Source organism: Lacerta agilis, chromosome 11 (assembly GCF_009819535.1).
Source record: "Lacerta agilis isolate rLacAgi1 chromosome 11, rLacAgi1.pri, whole genome shotgun sequence".
NCBI lineage: Eukaryota > Metazoa > Chordata > Lepidosauria > Squamata > Lacertidae > Lacerta > Lacerta agilis.
This window is the reverse complement of record NC_046322.1, coordinates 19,540,168-19,557,494: the sequence shown is the minus strand read 5'-3', so window position 1 is coordinate 19,557,494 and position 17,327 is coordinate 19,540,168. Positions and strand designations below refer to the sequence as shown.

At 43.3% G+C, this 17,327-nt stretch overlaps 1 protein-coding gene across 2 annotated transcripts in view; it reads left to right on the top strand.

Annotated features, from left to right (window-relative positions):
- HCN1 (hyperpolarization activated cyclic nucleotide gated potassium channel 1) overlaps positions 1-17,327 on the top strand; it is a 169,000-nt gene that overhangs the window by 149,762 nt on the left and 1,911 nt on the right. Inside the window, exons 7-8 of one of the 2 annotated variants that reach the window (XR_004427553.1) lie at positions 11,800-11,964; positions 13,765-14,241. Coding sequence is in view for 1 of the 2 variants with exons in the window: in XM_033164142.1 (XP_033020033.1) it covers positions 11,800-11,964 (165 nt within the window). In the remaining variant the exon portion in view is untranslated. The remainder of the gene's footprint in view (positions 1-11,799; positions 11,965-13,764; positions 14,242-17,327) is intronic. The other variant, XM_033164142.1, reaches the window with a different exon arrangement.

Sequence of the window (17,327 nt, the reverse complement as noted above, 5' to 3'; positions counted from 1 at the left end):
ATGCTGTTGAGGTCACTGTGGGATCTTGCTTCCCCTGTGAAATGCCTGCCTTCCTCCAAACAAACAATGCCATGAAAATGATATTTTCCATTGTACCTGGAACTTCTCACAATCTTGACTGCATGCAGTACACTAGAGCAGGGGTGGCGAACCTCTGCTCAGAAGTCAAATCTGGCCTTCCATTCCTCTCACCAGCCCTTGGCACATTCCCACATGGCACTCCAGGCCTGACCTGTATCTTTAAGGATTACCCCCCACCCCCACCCCCATTCTGGAATATGAACTGTGATAATACCTTTCTCGATTTGAGAGATGTAGGTGTGTGGAAACCTCTGGCCTTCGCATGGCTGGAATGCAATCTGCTGTACAAAGCTAAGAGTCACACTCATTGCTGTGCCTGCCTTGGCCTCTGGCCTCACTCTCCACTGGCACGCAGCCCCCAGAAAGTTGCCTGTGAGGAACTGCAACAATCTCAGGCTGAAAAAGTTCCCCATCCCAGTATTAGAGGCAGAGAGCAGGAGACAGAAGCACCATCTAAGTAGCAAGATACATGGGTGGGAGAGGGAGTTTGGAGGTGTGTGTGTTGGTAGCAGCGGTGGCGGACCTTGGAGTCTAAAATTTCAGCAGTGCCCTGTGCAGTGCCAAAATTCAGTGTGCCCTCACCTCTTGTGCTCCATTCTAAATAACAGTTGCAGCATCTCCAAGGCTCTGCGCCCTCCCCTAAATCCACGTCTGATAGCAGAGGGACAGCAGTTCTCAATTCTTATTACACAACAAGAAAAAAGAAACTGTGCAACACCAGCCAGTGTGGTGTAGTGGTTAAGAGTGGTGGACTCGTAATCTGGTGAACCGGGTTCGCATCTCCGTTCCTCCACATGCAGCTGCTGGGTGACCTTGGGCCAGTCACACTTCTTTGAAGTCTCTCAGCCCCACTCACCTCACAGAGTGTTTGTTGTGGGGGAGGAAGGGAAAGGAGAATGTTAGCCGCTTTGAGACTCCTTCGGGATATCAAATCCAAACTCTTCTTCTTCTTCTTTTACCTGTAATCTCAGAAGTCATCCTGAACACAGACCAGTATTCATTGTGCCATTACTTGATTTGCAACCCAACTATTGTTAATTGTCTTTAGGATGTTATCCTCTGTGATATTTTAAAGGATCCTTACACAGAAGTTTGAGGAATTTATTTTTATTTATTTTTTACAGTGCAGTTGAGGTAGACACATTAAGTAGATATGAATTACATTTGGATAAACAATGGAGTTAAGAAGTAAAAGAGCAGAAGTGCGACGTTTGAAGGATCCTTTGCATCAGTGATACCTTCCATCTTAATAGACATCATAATGACTTTCCATTAAATATTTCCCTTTACATCACATCTTGATGCATGGATAGCTCACTGAGAAGGCTGTGTGATTAATTTTAAACAACGATGCATGCAAATTGCTTCCCTTTACAGCTGATTTAAATGGTGTGCTGTTTTAGAGTTCATTCAGTATGAGCTTTCAATTTCTGCTGCATCCCCTCACCCCAGTGCACACACACTTCTGGATTATGCAAGTATTTAAGAAGAACTTGTTCTTGGTCAGTTCCTAACCTTCTACTTTCTATGGGTGGGCAAATGGATACTTTGGGTCATTAAACCTACATCTGTACATAATAAAGTTTAGCTCCTGCTGCTTCTTCAATTTCTAATGACAGTTACATGTGAGAGGGTGTACTTAAATTAACACCAGAGCAGTGAGTAGTTTGGTGGTGTTGTTGTTTTAAAAACGAGCCAAAATGCCATCGTTTCAAGTACTTTTTTGTACGTACACATGAGGGGCACGAATGCTCACACAAGCTGTGTGCACCCATCACATCAGATTTCAACTTTACCAACAGTGCAATCCTATACAAGCAGTAGTCAGGCCTGTGCAGGTGTTTTAAAAAAAAAATTAGGGATTTGGGGAGAAGAGGGGATGGATTGACATTGACAAATCTAAACGAGTATAAAATGCAACTATTTGTGTAGATTGCTGAAATTGTATACTGTAATTTTGGAACATTTTCCATACATAAAGGCAACGGAGGCTGGTGCATGTGCATGAATGGGCACTGTCCCACCAGCCTCAACCTGCCGTCACCTATCTACCTTCCTCCTTAAAACCATTCAATGGGATGGCACTGACTCCCAGCTTCTTCCTTCTCCTTCTTCTCCGTCTCAGTGTTGCCCTTGTAGGATTCAGCAGGGAGGGGGACGGGGACAAAACCTGAATAGCAAATGGATAATAGTTGGATTTTGGATTTTTATTGTATTTCTAAAGTAAGACTGGAAACTGCAAGCTCCAAACTGTTTAAGCCAACCTACAGGCAAAATAATTCCCTCTCCCTTCAAAGGAATGGTTTGTGAATTATTACAGTTTTGCTTCCATAACTGTATTGCCTGGATGTGGGTTGCTGACTAGGCAAAAGAGCCAAGTTTAAGCATTTTGCTGTTGCGTGCAGTATATCAGGGCACCATTACTCCTCTTTTTGTATTATCTTTAATGTTTTTATTGTGTTTGCATGATTTCTGACAGTAATGTAGCCATATCGCAACAGGATATTGCCTTTCAGTCTGTTTAGGTTGCTAAAGACTTGGACCTATCTGCTTATGGAGTTCCTCCCTGGTTTAGAGGAGCAGCTGTCCGTGTTTTCTAGATCAGTACTGGAAATTATGAACTGGGAAGCAGTGTTACATTGCATTATGTGCGAGAAAATCCCTTTTAATTAGGCTCTGTGTACTCTGAAGTCGCCACATCATAATGCATAAGATTAGTGAAAACAAATTCAGCATTGGCTTGTTCTTTGTAGTGCAATCTGCCATTCTGTGCTTCCTTTGCATAGTTATGTGTTTTTACACTTTGCCATACTGCAAAAAAATGGATATGACGAAAGCTGTGGCCCACGATGTTAACTTTAAGCACATTATATTTTGGCTGTGTGTTTCATTTTTGTTTGAAATGTTGGCCATTTTAAACCACTGGTGCCTGAGGTGGCCAGCTTCCTCTGCCTAATGGTAGGGTCGGCCCTGGTGGCTTGCCTCCATGAGAATAAAACAAGGACACCTTATGCGCTACCATGAGCAATACAAACAATATAAAGCTGCAGTTACAGGTAGGTAGCCGTGTTGGTCTGCCATAGTCAAAACAAAATTCTTCAAGTGTGCATGCACACGAAAGCTCATACCAAGAATAAACTTAGTTGGTCTGTAAGGTGCTACTGGAAGGAATTCTTTTTTAAAAAAAAATATAAAGCTGTTGTGCTTAAGTCCTGCTTGCGGTCTTCTCATGGGCATCTGCTTGGCCACTGTGAGAACAGAAAGCTGGGCTTTTGGCCTGATTCAGTAGGACTGTTCCATATGTGTGTGTGTGTGTGTGTGTGTGTGTGTATTACTGTGGGAAACAGAATTCTGGACTAGATGGAGCATTGGTCTACTCCATCTGGGCTCTTGCTCTCCCTTTCTAATGTTGGTGGGTACAAATCTTAAGATTTATGAGCAAACAGAGCTGAGAACTGGTGACAGATGCTGGAGTCGAAAGCTGCATCTCTCTGTAAGGGAGAAGGATGTGCGTATTAGAAAAGTGATTGACTGAATCCTCCAGCCATTTACTTAGTGTGAGGGGAAATCCGTTTGCTCGGAGTTCTCGAGGAGTCTTTAATCCATAATGAAATGGAGGGTCATAAGAATTATCAGTAAATGATTTCAACACCAGTAGAATTTAATAATTTCTTAGATTCCCTCCTCCCACCACAAAGAACTTATAGCTTGACCAATAAACCCCACAGCCAATGGGAAGCAAGACCGATCTGTTTGATAGATAGACCTGGCCGAGTCCTCTTCTTCCTTTGCCTGCTGAAAACTACCATATGGCCTAGATAAACAGCTTGCCCGTTTAGACAGCAACATAATATGCCTGGTACATGATGAAACACCCACTCCCTGCTGAGAAATTAAAGCTGAAGTCAGCTTTCCTCAGCTGGAAGGATATAATTCATTACAGCCTATAATTTGAATTCTGTACCAGATGACAGAAAAGGCCTGGGTTCGCTTGGAGAAGGGAGGACAATAAATACATACCTTCCCACAGAAAAATGTATAGCAGTCTGGCCAATCCATATAGAATCATAGAGTTGGAAGGGAACCCGAGGGCCATCTAGTTCAACCCTCTGCAATGCAGGAATCTTGGATAAAATACAACTACACCCTATGTTTCATTTATGTCCTGTCTTTCTTCTAATGAGATCAGAGCAGTCTACATGGTCCTTACCCTACTTTGATCTTACAGCAACCCTGTTAGGTAGGTAACTCCATGAGTTTAATGGCTGAGGGGGGATTGGAACCTGGAGCTTTCCAGTCCTAGTCCAGCCACAACACCACAGCAGTTCTGTAACTGAAGAGTAGCCTTATTTTTATTTTTATCTTGGGGGGGGGGACAGGACAAAAAGGAATTGTCAGTGCCATTATTTATTGGTGAACTTTGCAATGATCTGTGACAGACAGATTTTAGGACTCAGGTGTTCCTTAAATATCATTATGGAATATGCTCTCCTGTTCCTTAAAGTCACCCTTCAGATTTGGTATTTCTTGTCCAAAAATAATAATTAATGTGAAATGAAGGAAAACAAAAGAGGTTGGAGGCTAACTGGTATGAAATTGCCTTGGATGGCTGTGGGGTTGGGGTTCCAAGTGTGCCTTGTTGATTTGGAAGTCTTGACAACAGACACAAGTGAAATGTAATCATGCCAGGTAGCAGCCTTTGCAGATAATCACCATAAGGAGACTGCATGCTGCCTTTGTTGACCACTTACCTTCAGTTTTAAATCAAATATTTATTAAGATTATACTGGGAAGTGCAATTTTAAGGTGGCAAATTACCTAGCACTAATTGGATTGGTGTTGCAAAAGGTAAAAGGACCAGATAACAGTTAAGTCCAGTCAAAGACAACTACAGTATGGGGTGCAGCATTCACCTCACTTTTCAGGCTGAGGGAGCCGGCATTTGTCCACAGACAGCTTTCCGGGTCATGTGGCCAGCATGACTAAACCGCTTCTGGTGTACACCGTGACGGAAGCCAGAGCGCACGGAAACACTGTTTACCTTCCCGCTGCAGCGGTACCTGTTTATCTGTTTGCACTGATATGCTAGGTTCACAGAAGCAGGGACAGAGCAACAAGCACTCACCCCATCGCGTGGATTCAAACCACCAACCTTCCATTTGGTGAGCCCAAGAGGCCCAGTGGTTTAGACCACAGCGCCGCCCATGTCCATTACAATAATTGGATCGGTGTTGCACTGTTGGCCAGGGCATTACAGTATCTTCAAGAGTGTCTTTAATCTGAAAGAATTGTAGCGGTTATGATGAGGAAGGAAGTCTCCAGTGTGTCTCACCCCTTCCCTGGAAATCCCATTCAATGTTCTTCTTTGACATTTAATGGAGCGACTTAAATTAAGTGTGTTTCTGTTAGAGTGACACCAGTCTTAAAGCAATTTCCTCTTTGGCTGATATGACCACTAGGACCAGGGCTGATGGACGTTCAATATGTTTCTCCTTAAACAAAGCTTTAAAATTAATAGCTCCATGCACCCTTTTAGTTCTTCATTTGCGCTTGTGCCATAACTGTGGTCTTTTGACAAAGGGCAGCATATAAAATTTATAATAAAGAAATAAACGGAATTACGGGTTTTGTGGTGTCTGTTGGCTTAGCAGTGGAGGCTGGTCCATAAAGGCAAATGGGGGCCTGCCCTACCAACCCCAGTCTGTTCTCAGATAGCCCCCATTGGCCTGCCTTCTTACTTGGAACTAGTCTAAGGGGTGGTGCTCCTTCTTGTTGGTTTCAGTATTGCCCTTGTCAAACTCAATACAGAGGAAGATGGGGACATAACTTGAATTAGTTTCTGCACCTCAGATTTCCATTCATGATTTGTAGATGCCTCTCTATAAGTCCTACCCTCTTACTGAAAGCCTTGACACAGGCTTAGCTGAATGCTAATTCTACATTCCAAAGGCATTATGACTGAATTTGCTTTGGAGATATGTGATGCCATCTGTTTTAGGGGCAGCACGAATCATGACTTTTTTTTTCCTTTTAATTAAACCTCTAATTGTCATTATGCAGTTTGGCCTGAGGAAATAAACTGATGCTTTTTAGCATTGCCTTGCTTCCTTCAGATGGTTCTCTTCCCATTAGGAAAGTGATCAACCTTCTTGTTGTTGTTTTTTTAAGCAGTTTTCATGGGAGGTGTTGTTCATAAAGACCAAGTAACTTAAAAAATAAATAAATCTGCCATTGAATGATCCTAGTGCATAATTTTTAATTGGAGCTTAGCTAATTTTTTGTGCCTTTCAGTTTTAGTGTCAGGTGTTGCATGTTCAGCAAAGGAGAATCTTGAATGAAACAGCTAAGTAAATCACACGAACACGAAAATCAGAGTGGTGAAAATGCAGAGAGAGAGAGAGCACCAAGAGACTGCATTCCTAAGGTAGTTCACAGAGCACAGCTAACAGGATTCACTGAACCTTTTGAGGCAGGCCGCTGTGCAGCCCCTGCAATTTGTATGACCAATGTCATCAAGCTCTCTCCTACCCAAGTGAGATTAAATGCAAGCTAAAATGTATTCCATCCATATACTCTGAATCTTTCTCCCCCATCCCAGTCCATGTTATCTGTAAGCCAGGTGGCGGACCAGTCAGATAGCCATGTGCCCTACTTTACAGTCCTCTGCTTGGAGAGCTGTCAGAGAGCTCTGTTTGAAGGAATCTTCTGTATAAAGACTCAAAAGAAGGGTGAATATAGAATTGTAGAGTTGGAAGGGACCACAAGGGTCATCTAGTCCAGCCCCCTGCAATGCAGGAATCTTTTGCCCACCGTGGGGCTCAAACCCATGACCCCATGATTAAGAGCCTCATGCTCCACCAACTGAGCTACCTGGGCCCTTGAAAGTTGCCTATCAACAACTAGCAGGCTGAGCAGCCACAAGTATCACCGGATCGCAGCCTTCCCCACTGCAGTGAGATGTATATCTATTTAACTTACAGCCATCATTTCTAAATTTGCATTTCTAAATATGCACATGTTGGGTTTTATAAAAATAAATCTGTGTCCTCATTTGTCTTCTCTTTTGGTGATGTGTCAGTGGCCATCCTATTTGCCAGTTGCATGGACTGAGCTGGTATTTGTAGAGTGTCTTAGCAGGGCTGTGTCTCAGCTTTAGCTCAGTTGCAAGCTCTACCAGTGAGATATGATCCTCCTCATTTAATTCTGCAGACCTTTAATTCTGAAGTAGCTATAAAAGACCAGGTGAGGCACGAAATGCAGCTCAAGACTCAAAAACCAATCCGTCAGGCATGAATCACTGTAGTAAATTGCAGTTCTCTGTGCAGCACAATAAGCATCCATTAGATAAAAGTCAGATATGCTTCAGTTTAACATGGGGAATTCCAGTACATCTCTCTTTAAAAGATTCCCCCTTCCAAACGAAAGAATGAACTCAGAATGCAGAGGTAAGGGCAAATGAAGAGAACTTTTCTGAGAACTTTTCGCTAAAATAGCATTGTAAAATTGTCCTAACTGGGATATAATGATTAGCAAAACTGAAATTAAATGAAGGCAACTCAGAGAAGTTGTGTGATTAAATAGCAACAATATTTATTAGCTACATGGCATATTTTAAAAATTGGGTGTTCTAATTAATTTTTAAACAAAAGACTCTGCTCTCCAGTCTTGTGGGGGGGGAGACATTTAAAAAAGTAGTGCAACAAAATTGAAAGAATGGCCTCTTTAGATGGTAATGTGAAATGGCACCAGCCTCTGCCAGCACAGCCATTGGTCAGGAATCCTGGAAGAATATCTAGTGGACCATAGGCTCATTAGACCTAAAATGTAGCATAATGCATCATCTAAATATTTAACATAATTTTATATTTCTCATTTGAATCTTCTGTCTTGTCTAGCATTCACACTCATTGCTTATTTTTATTTATTTGTAAGTATTTATATACTATGAAATCATAAAATATCTAGTTGGTGTACAACATTTAAACATTAAACACCGTTGAAAACGATATGTCCTGCTTTCAGAATGCTCGTTATCTACAAATTCAGTTATCCAAACATGAAGAATTGTGCCTGTATCTCACTACACGAACAGCTGACTCAGATATCCAAACAGCCAGAGTTTGCCCACTTCCTTATTTGTTTATGTTTTGCTGGACAGCGTCAGCCATTTGGGGGCAGAAACCATGCAGGGAGAGAGGGAAGGAGAGAGATGCGACAAATCACGGATTAGAAATGTTCCCATAGGAAATAATTGAAATTGTCAGCTCTCCTAATAAATTATTTCCTGGGAACTCACTGTGTTCGGAAAGCAGGACCAGTGTGCAAACCTTGAAAAGCTGCAGAGGCCTGTCGGCAAAAAAACAACAACCAAAAACAACAACAACCACACCTCTTCAAGAGACACCTGAAAGTCAAAAGCAAGGGTGCCTGCCGAATCTCTTGTGGAAGAGTGTTCCACAGCACAGAACCACCAAGTCTAAAAGTCCTGCTTTTAGCTGAATGTAGTCAGACCTCTAATGTGGGGGGCAGCTAAAAGGGCTCCTCCCGATGTTCTCTGTGATCCAGCTGATCCAGGAATCAGGTGGTTCTTAAGGATTTCTGGACCCCAGTTATTCAGGGTTTTGTGATTCAACACAAGAACCTAGCCCAGTCACATGTGAGTAGCCAGTGCAGAAATGTGTAAAGTAGCAGCCCTTGGCAGCATCCCAGTGCAGTGCTAAAGGACTAAATCTGTTTCCCCCCTCTTCTGCCTTTCTTTCTGGGAGCAAGTTCCACTGATGAATGAGAGAGGGGGGGTGGGGAGAGAGAGAGAGAGAGAGATTCACCCCTAATTGGTTTTTGGTTTTTTTTTTAAAGAACCGTGCAATGCCTTTTACTAAGCTGTCAGATAAGATTGATGAGAGCTCCTCCTCATTTAAATCTCTCCTACAATACGCCTGAATTTTCCGCTAGGATTTATAAATGAAGCCAATCAGATTCTGCCTCTGGGTGGTTTAAAGGTCAATTGTGCTGCACAAGGCAGCCATTACACCAGAGGTAGTGCTGTCATGACGTAGTCATGGTCCTAGGCTCAACCATCAGCAGAATCAACAGCATTACAGTAGCTTCATAAGCAGTAATGTGGTTGCAACAGCAGTGGTTGGCACTGTTAGGCAAGGCCTACACCCCAGCATGGAGCTTGTGGTCAACCCATGGCCATGCTCTCCTTGCTTTCACTACCTGCTCACTTGTCCCCTGTAAGCAAGGAGGAGGAGGAGCAAGCTGTGTTCTCTCCTTCTATGTGGTTATATGGATTGGGCCCAAAGGAAGAGGGCAAGCAAATGAGGAATTGGTGAGCCCTCTGAAAGCCACCAAGGTCCCACAAAAACCTGGAGATGGCACTGGAATTTTTTCAACCACCCACTAATCACAATTCCAGCCAAAGATTATGCTCCCAGAGTAGCCAATCTCAGAAGATAACAACCAGCAAGTGTAGATAGTCAAATGGGCTCCTTACACCATGCAACCCTGTGCAAATGTCTCCCACAAACACACAGAGCGCACAACCAGGTGCCTTCATGGAACTGTGGGTAGGAAGTCTACAAAGAGAACACTGAGGTTTCTGAATCTGAATCTTAGGAACAACACCTCCACACAGGGGGAAAAAATCAAAATAAATTAAACCACGGACTCTTGTATTGATATCTCTGTGAAGGGAGCCAGCATTTTTGCAGAGGAAAGTGGTGTGAGCCAATGACTAAGGATGAATGAACGTTACAACATTACAGCTCGGAAAATTCAATGAGGGCAGATGTCCAGGGTTCTCTGTTGACTCTATTGACTTAGTGTTATAACACCATCTATTTTGCAGGTATAATGTCACTCTGTTGTCAGGGGCAAGATCAACTCCTGAGCAATCACAGAATTTTGGCCAGTTTATCATCTTGCTTGACAAGAGTCCCTCCAACATTATTTCAACTGAGTGTGTGTGTGTGTGTGTGTGTGTGTGTGTGTTTCAAGCATTGTGTGTTCCACCTGGACAAAGGGGTTTAGAAGCAATTGTATCGCTCTATCAGGAACACAGCTCAAGGATATAGGATTGCTCTGTCAGCCATATAGCTAGTTAACCACTTCCAGGATATCAATTGCTTGCTATTTAACCTTTTTTCAGGATGGAACTTTTAAGAGGTTTCATAGGAAAGTGGAAAGATTTCTATATGAATTCCAGAAGTTTCCTTCCTCTCTTGCAATGTTTTCCCCACCCTCCAGAACCAAAGGGTGGCCATTAATATCACACAGAATTATATTGGCCCTGTGGGATCAAGTTTCCTGCAAGAAATGGCACAGGGCTCATGAGCCAATGGTTCTTCACAGCACTGTTTCAGTTGCAGGGATTCCCAAAGTGATAGTAAATGATAACCTAGAGCCTCTATCAGAGTGGTATTCAAATCTGGCAGCGCAGTTCCAATTTTGAAAATTTCCTTTGGATGCCAACTCTAGCTAATAATGTGATTGCTAGAATTTGGGGATGTCTCTGTATTGCTAACTGAATCCTTATTTTTAATATACAGTAAGTATGCTAATCACAACTGGGTCCAGATTTGAAAATACTGGAAATGTGTGTCCTTTGGAGGGAGATGTGGTGGGTGTCCATCTTCGGAACACAGTGGCTTCTAATTTTCCTCCTACAAATGGAATGGAGTTCAAGTTCATGGAAGAGGGCTTCCCTTCCTGCCTTGCAGTCATGCTGCAACCTTGAAATCTGCCGCTGGGGCTTGGGGAAACCTTGAGAATAGTGTGGGATATGGTGCTAGGGCTGCAGCAGGAAGAGGGAGTTAGAAGAAATAAGCCTCCCTTCAGAGAGCTAAGTTCCAAGACAATAGAATCACAAGGGCAACACATGAGAGAGAAGCACATTTCTCCATTCCCCCACCCAAGAGCAATGAAGCCTGGGGCAAAAAGCACCTGTGTCCCATCTCCCAACGCATTGTTCATGTGTATGGAGCACATGAAGAGGTGTGTGACTGGTGGGGCAGACCCCTGAGGGAGGGAGCATGTTAGCTTCCTTTATGACAATGCAAGGAAGGCAGTGACAAAAGGAACACCCACCTAGAGCAGCAAAATAGGCTGAGCACAGTATGGGATCTGCATCTACTGAGAGGGGTCGATAAGAAAAAAGCTTGGAGCCTTCTGATTTAGTGCAGGTACTAAATATCTTGATTTCCATGCAGGCATTTTATTTTATCAAAATAGGGAAGATGTTTCTCGACTACAACTCCCATCATCCCTGAGCATTGGGCCTGGCTGGTTGGGGCTGATGGGAACTGGAGTCCAACAACGTCTGAAGGACCACACATTCCTAGCCCTGTCCTGGGGTAAAAAAAAATGTCTTTATACAGGCAACCCGGTTGCCTTCCGGGTCATCATGCATGACGACCCATTCCACCTGCTTTTCCAGCCACTTCTGGGTAGTCTCGATGCATGCATGCGTGGCTGTGCACCAAACTGGACATGCGTAAATTGGCCGTTGCCTTGATTGAAATGGCAGGGAAAAAACCTAACGAAATGAGCTTGAGTGAAGAGGCACAAGGTGCTTACAAAAGGGCAGGAAATATTGGAGCTGGGTTTGAATTGCTGCTGTTCCTCCTCCCCCCCCCCCCGGCCGCTCACTCATCAATTACCTCTTTAAACCATTTCATCTCTTTTCCTTCCTGTGTTTTGTTCTTTCCCTTATCCCAGAAATCTGCCTTTTGACCAAGGGCCGCCGCACCGCCAGTGTGAGAGCCGACACATACTGCCGCCTGTATTCTCTCTCTGTGGACAACTTCAACGAGGTTCTGGAGGAATACCCCATGATGAGAAGAGCCTTTGAAACAGTTGCCATTGACAGGCTGGATAGGATAGGTATGTTTTTTGGTGTTTTTCCCTCCTTTTCTGTTCATATAGCACCAGCCACAGAAGTATTTGTGTTTTAGGTCAAGAAAACTAAAACATTGTGCTCTACTAATGTAGTGGTATCTTTCAAGATATGGAGGTATAAATAACTACAGTAAATAAATGCAAAAATAAGGGCCGACCCAAGACTTTTTGCTGCCTGAGGACAAGATGGCTTCGCCATACACCTGAGGGGAGCAGAAGTTAGTTTGCTTAGTGGGGTAAAGGCAGACTGTGTGGCACATGCACAAACACACCTCTGTCCTCTTCACACTTCGTTACCGCTCCCCAACTTCCCAGCATGTCCACCTGAGGCGAATGCTTCTCTCTGCCAAATAATAGGACCAGGCCATTAATGATAACCCTTTGAAGAAGACTGGGCATGACAGCATGTGTATATATGTGTGAGGAGGAGGGAAGGAACCAAAGCCACACTTTTATGCATGTTAAAAGCTCCCCATCCCCAGGACTATTTGGCTGCCGCACCCTGGAACAGAGCTTCTGAATCCACCAAACTTAGATTTCCAAGCACGCACAACTGATTCAAGCTGGGCAGATCATGACTCAGATCAGATCATGGGTTCACTTCAGAATCCACAGCCCTGGGGCCCCCTCTATAAAGCAGTCCCAGAGGCTGCAGTGTGGTCTCCATTCCTCCAAAATTTATTTCTTTCCACACAGTCTGGAGTGGCTAGCATTTGCTGCTGCTTGTTGCTGTATACCGTGAATACAATACATCAAGCCCCCTGGGGAGTAATGGGACCCAATGACATTCTGTTGCTTTCAGAAGGAATTATAAGGAAGTTTACATGGTTGCTACCATGTAAACACGAAAGGTGGTGGATTACCTGTTCTTAAAAGTTTAAAAGAAAGAAGTATATTTTAGATCAATGGAGCACCCTTGGAAGTACTTACAAAAAACCACCTTTGTGTTCCCATGTGGATTTTAAAAATAATTTTCCCTTTAAAAAACCACATGGAAATGGGATGGATTTAGTTCTGTCCCCATGGAGAACTGGGGTGGACCAGACTTTAATCGGTCCATCCACCCCTACTCCAGGGCGACAGGAATTACTACTTTCTTCAACATTGCTTAGTTTGCATACTTCAGTTTGCACAAATGAGTCATCCGTTGTAATGGGTGAAATAGGAGAACCCTGCAGCTCTCTGTATCTGCAGCACCTGCACCCCATGTGGTGCATGGCTCTCCCCACATGTTTGCATGTTGCAGTGGAAACATGGAAACCAGGAAGGACAGCTCACTTGCTTTCAGATCTTCTTGTAACATATAAAAGAGTCTTGCTGAATCTTAACCATTTGAGTTTTTGCAGAATCTCTAAAACATTTTGCAAGGGCAAGAGTAGCATGCAAGAAGCATTGGAGACACTAGGAGAGGTAAGGGTAAGAATAAGGAAAGTACAACCTTTTGCATGACTCCAGATATGTGCAGAGCTGCTGCAAGGCCCACAGCAAGTCCCAAAGTCTGGGGGCCACACCACTGTCCCACAGAGCTCTGAGAGCAGCCTTTTGGGTATTTTAGACACAATTAATTTAAGGCTTTATATGTCAAAATTAAGACCTTGAATTGGGCCCAGAAGCAAATAGTCACCCAGTGCCGTTCTCTCAATATGAGTTCTGTTGGCCATTCTAGTCTGGTTGCTGCATTCTATACAAGCTGCAGTTTCCAAGTCTCTCTCCCCGTGCATTGCAATAGTCCAGTCTGGAGGTTACCAGAGCTTGGGTCACTGTTGCCGAGTCATTTCTCTCCAGGAAAGGTCGTAGCTGGCGAACTAGCTGTAGCTGGAAGTTGGTGCTCCGAGGCCACCTCGAATGACAATGCTGGATCCAGGAGCACCCCCAAACTATGAACCTGCCCTTTCCCAGGGGAGAGCAACCCTAGGACAGGACACCTCTCCACTTCCCGGACTCAAGAACTCGGCACACAATACCTCCATCTTGGCTGGATTCAGTTTCCATTTATTGGCGCCCATCCACACCATAACCACCTCTAGGCTCTGGTCCAGAACTCAACAGCTTCTGATTCAGATGGAACAGAGAGATAGAGCTGGGTGCCATCAGCATACTGATGACATCTCACTTCAAATCCCCTGATGAAATCTCCCAGGAGCTTCATATAGATGTCAGACAACATGGGTGACAAGATGGAGCCCTGTAGGACACCACAGGTCAATTCCCATGGCGCCGAACAGTGGCTCCCAATTGTCACCGCTGGACACAGCCCCATAGGTAGGAGCAGAATCACTGCAATGCAGTGCAGCGCATGCTAAGTTTTATGAGAGTGTCATTATTATTCTGCTGTCTTTTGCCATTCTTATTGTTTTTCCGTTCCTTTTATACACCACTTTGATTCCTTTTAATAGTAAGGTGGCTTATAAATGTTTTAAATAAAGAGCCACGGATACTGCAGAGAAGTGGCCAAAATCAAATATTAATACTTTTAAAACCTAAAAAAAAAAAAAAATGCAGCCCACTATCCCATTCCATTCCATTAAATGGCCATGTTGATTTATGAATAAGAGATGTGTTGCTATAAAAGAGAAAGTGTAAGTGAAATTTAAGTAATCCGAGGCTCTCACATATCCCTTGGGAATTTAAGTTTGGAAGTCATGCTTATTATTGTTTATTAATCATGTATAGAGGCTGTCAGCAGCATTCTTAAGGAAAGGTCATTATTGCACAGATAGTGAAGGGGGGGGGAGGGTCTCTGAGTCTATGAGCCTATTTGTGTATGGCTTGGATTTAGTGAATTATGGCTGAGCCTAGTGAACACGGTATCAAGGCTGTTTTTAAGTTGGCAACTGTGGCAGACTTGTGCAGTACGTCACCTACAGAGATTTGTCAGAAATATTCTTCAAACCACCACAGACCAGCAGCATGGAGACCATCGGCCAGGCCAAATGATGAGCTGGAAATTCACCATTTCGCTATCCTCAAATTATCCAGATGATCACTGAAATTCATAGGCATGTACCAACCCACAAACACACACCTGTAGGAATTATTATTAGTATTATCATTTATTAGCAATTGGTGGGTTCCTTCTTTTTTATATATAACAAAAAGTAACCCAAAGCGACTTACAAAAATAGCACAAAAGGTTGAAATGCATATAAAAACCAAAACAAACTGAAAACCCCAAAACACTGCATTCTTGGCAGTGGTGCTCTCCCTGTGGAATGCCCTCCCATCAGATGTTAAGGAAATAAACAGCTATCTGACTTTTAGAAGACATCTGAAGGCAGCCCTGCATAGGGAAGGTTTTAATGTTTGATGTTTTATATGTGCTGGAAGCCGCCCAGAGTGGCTGGGGCAACCCAGCCAGATGGGCAGTGTATAAATAATAAAATTATTATTAATTATCATTACTAAAAGGCAGGTCTAACACATCCCAGCCTCTGAAAGGAGGCCACAGAAATCTAAAATCCTCCAGTTTAAGGGATGAAAGCCTAGGTAAAAAGAAAGATTTTTGCCAGCTGATAGTGGTGGTGCCAGGCATGCCTCCCTGGGGAGAGCATTTCATAAGCAGGACTCATTCTCGTGTTGCCAGCCTCCGCACCACCCTTGGAGGAAGGGCCTCAGGTGCTGAATGTATCTTCAGTTTCCAAAGCAGTGCTGCTTATTCAAACTGCAGATTAATTCAGGCAATTGCTGCAAATGCATTCAAATGTATGAGATTTTGCTCTGCTGTTTAGACTGAAGCTGTAGGGCGCCTTTTCAAGAGTCATGCAAGTTGTTTTTGAGGCCTGTAGACTTACTTTGGGGGCAGTGGATGACATAGATCTCGTGTCCCGCAGCACCCAAACCAAGTATTCAGTTTGCATGCCGTGACTTGTGTTACACAACCAGGTACTACATAATATCCCCTGAGTTCATATTAGTTCACAGCCATTTGGAAAGATTACGACTCTCAATCTGGTGGTCACTACTTAAGCAATGTTTAATAATTAGTTCCAGGAAACGTGTTAAATGGACACATGTATTTATAACTTACATAACACATTGGGCATTTCAAAAATTAGGGCAGCTGAACAAGGAGAGGGGAGAAAGAGAGACTCTTTCTTTTAACACAACCTAGTTACTTCATTTCCCTTCCTTTCCACTGCTGGCAACCTGTTATGATTGGACTGCAAAGTATATTTGCACGTTAAGAGTCAAACCAGTCCCCACAATAATAGGAGTAAAATGCTGAAGTATTAGCAGGCACCACCCTTTATCGTTAGCAAATAGTAAAATGCTCATCACAATGGTGGTCAGTGTGTTAAGTGGCTTTCTGGGGACGGGATTGCTAACCACGGTTCATAGGATGCTGCAAATCCATGAAAATATTCATGCAAACATTTCATAGGATCCAGAGCAAATCAGACGCTGGCATCGTTTGGATTCTGGTGCACCATTTTTTTTATTTCAGCAAGCATTCCCGGAGCATTCTTTTTTATCTGGTCACTTTTAACACTCTGCTTTATTTTATGACGTATGTTGTTTCGTATTTTATTTTGTTGTAAGTTTCTTGGAGATCTGTGGTTATAGGTGATTCATAAGTAAGTGTCTGCTCGCCCTGTGCAAAATTGGCTGTGCATTCATGCTCACTTGTGCGCGCACACACACACATATGCAAACACCCTTGTCAGCGAGGGCAAGACAGGTTTTTGCTTTCATTTCATGTGCATCATGCCTGTGAGTAGTACTATTATGAACAGCATCATTGACTTATTAATTTCCTTGTAAACAGCCACCTTAAGGAGATTTGCACATAAGATAGCTAAAAGCAGTTAAAATTGTCTTTATATGCACTATGGGGCACAGCGCTGTCATCACAGCAGTGACCCATGTTCCTTAAATGTGGGGATTAATGACTATTAGACATGAACATCTGTGTCAGGAGGCAGCACGCCACTGAATCATAGTTGCTGGGAAGGAAAGGCAAGAGGAGTCTATTGCCTTCATGCTGTATTTGTGGGTTTCCCAGGAACCTGAACTATAGAAGTGAATGGTAGCAATTGTTTGTTTCCTATGGGGGAAGGTGAAAGGATGTAATTGAAGACACAAGCGGGGAGGGGGCTAAACCTGCCCTGTAGTGATGATCCCAGTTACTCTAGCATGAGTACTGTGTTTATTCCCATTTTGGATAGCCTCATCTATCTGCCTGATCATCCCCTATGTTATTTTTCTTATAGTGTGATGTAATCTGAGGAATATTTTTTTAAAAAAAGAATGTGGCTGATATTAAGTCTTTTGGCTATTTTAACCATTTCCCTTATTGCCTTGATGCAAGAGACAACTAGATAGATATGGTATGATCTGCCAGGTGGCCA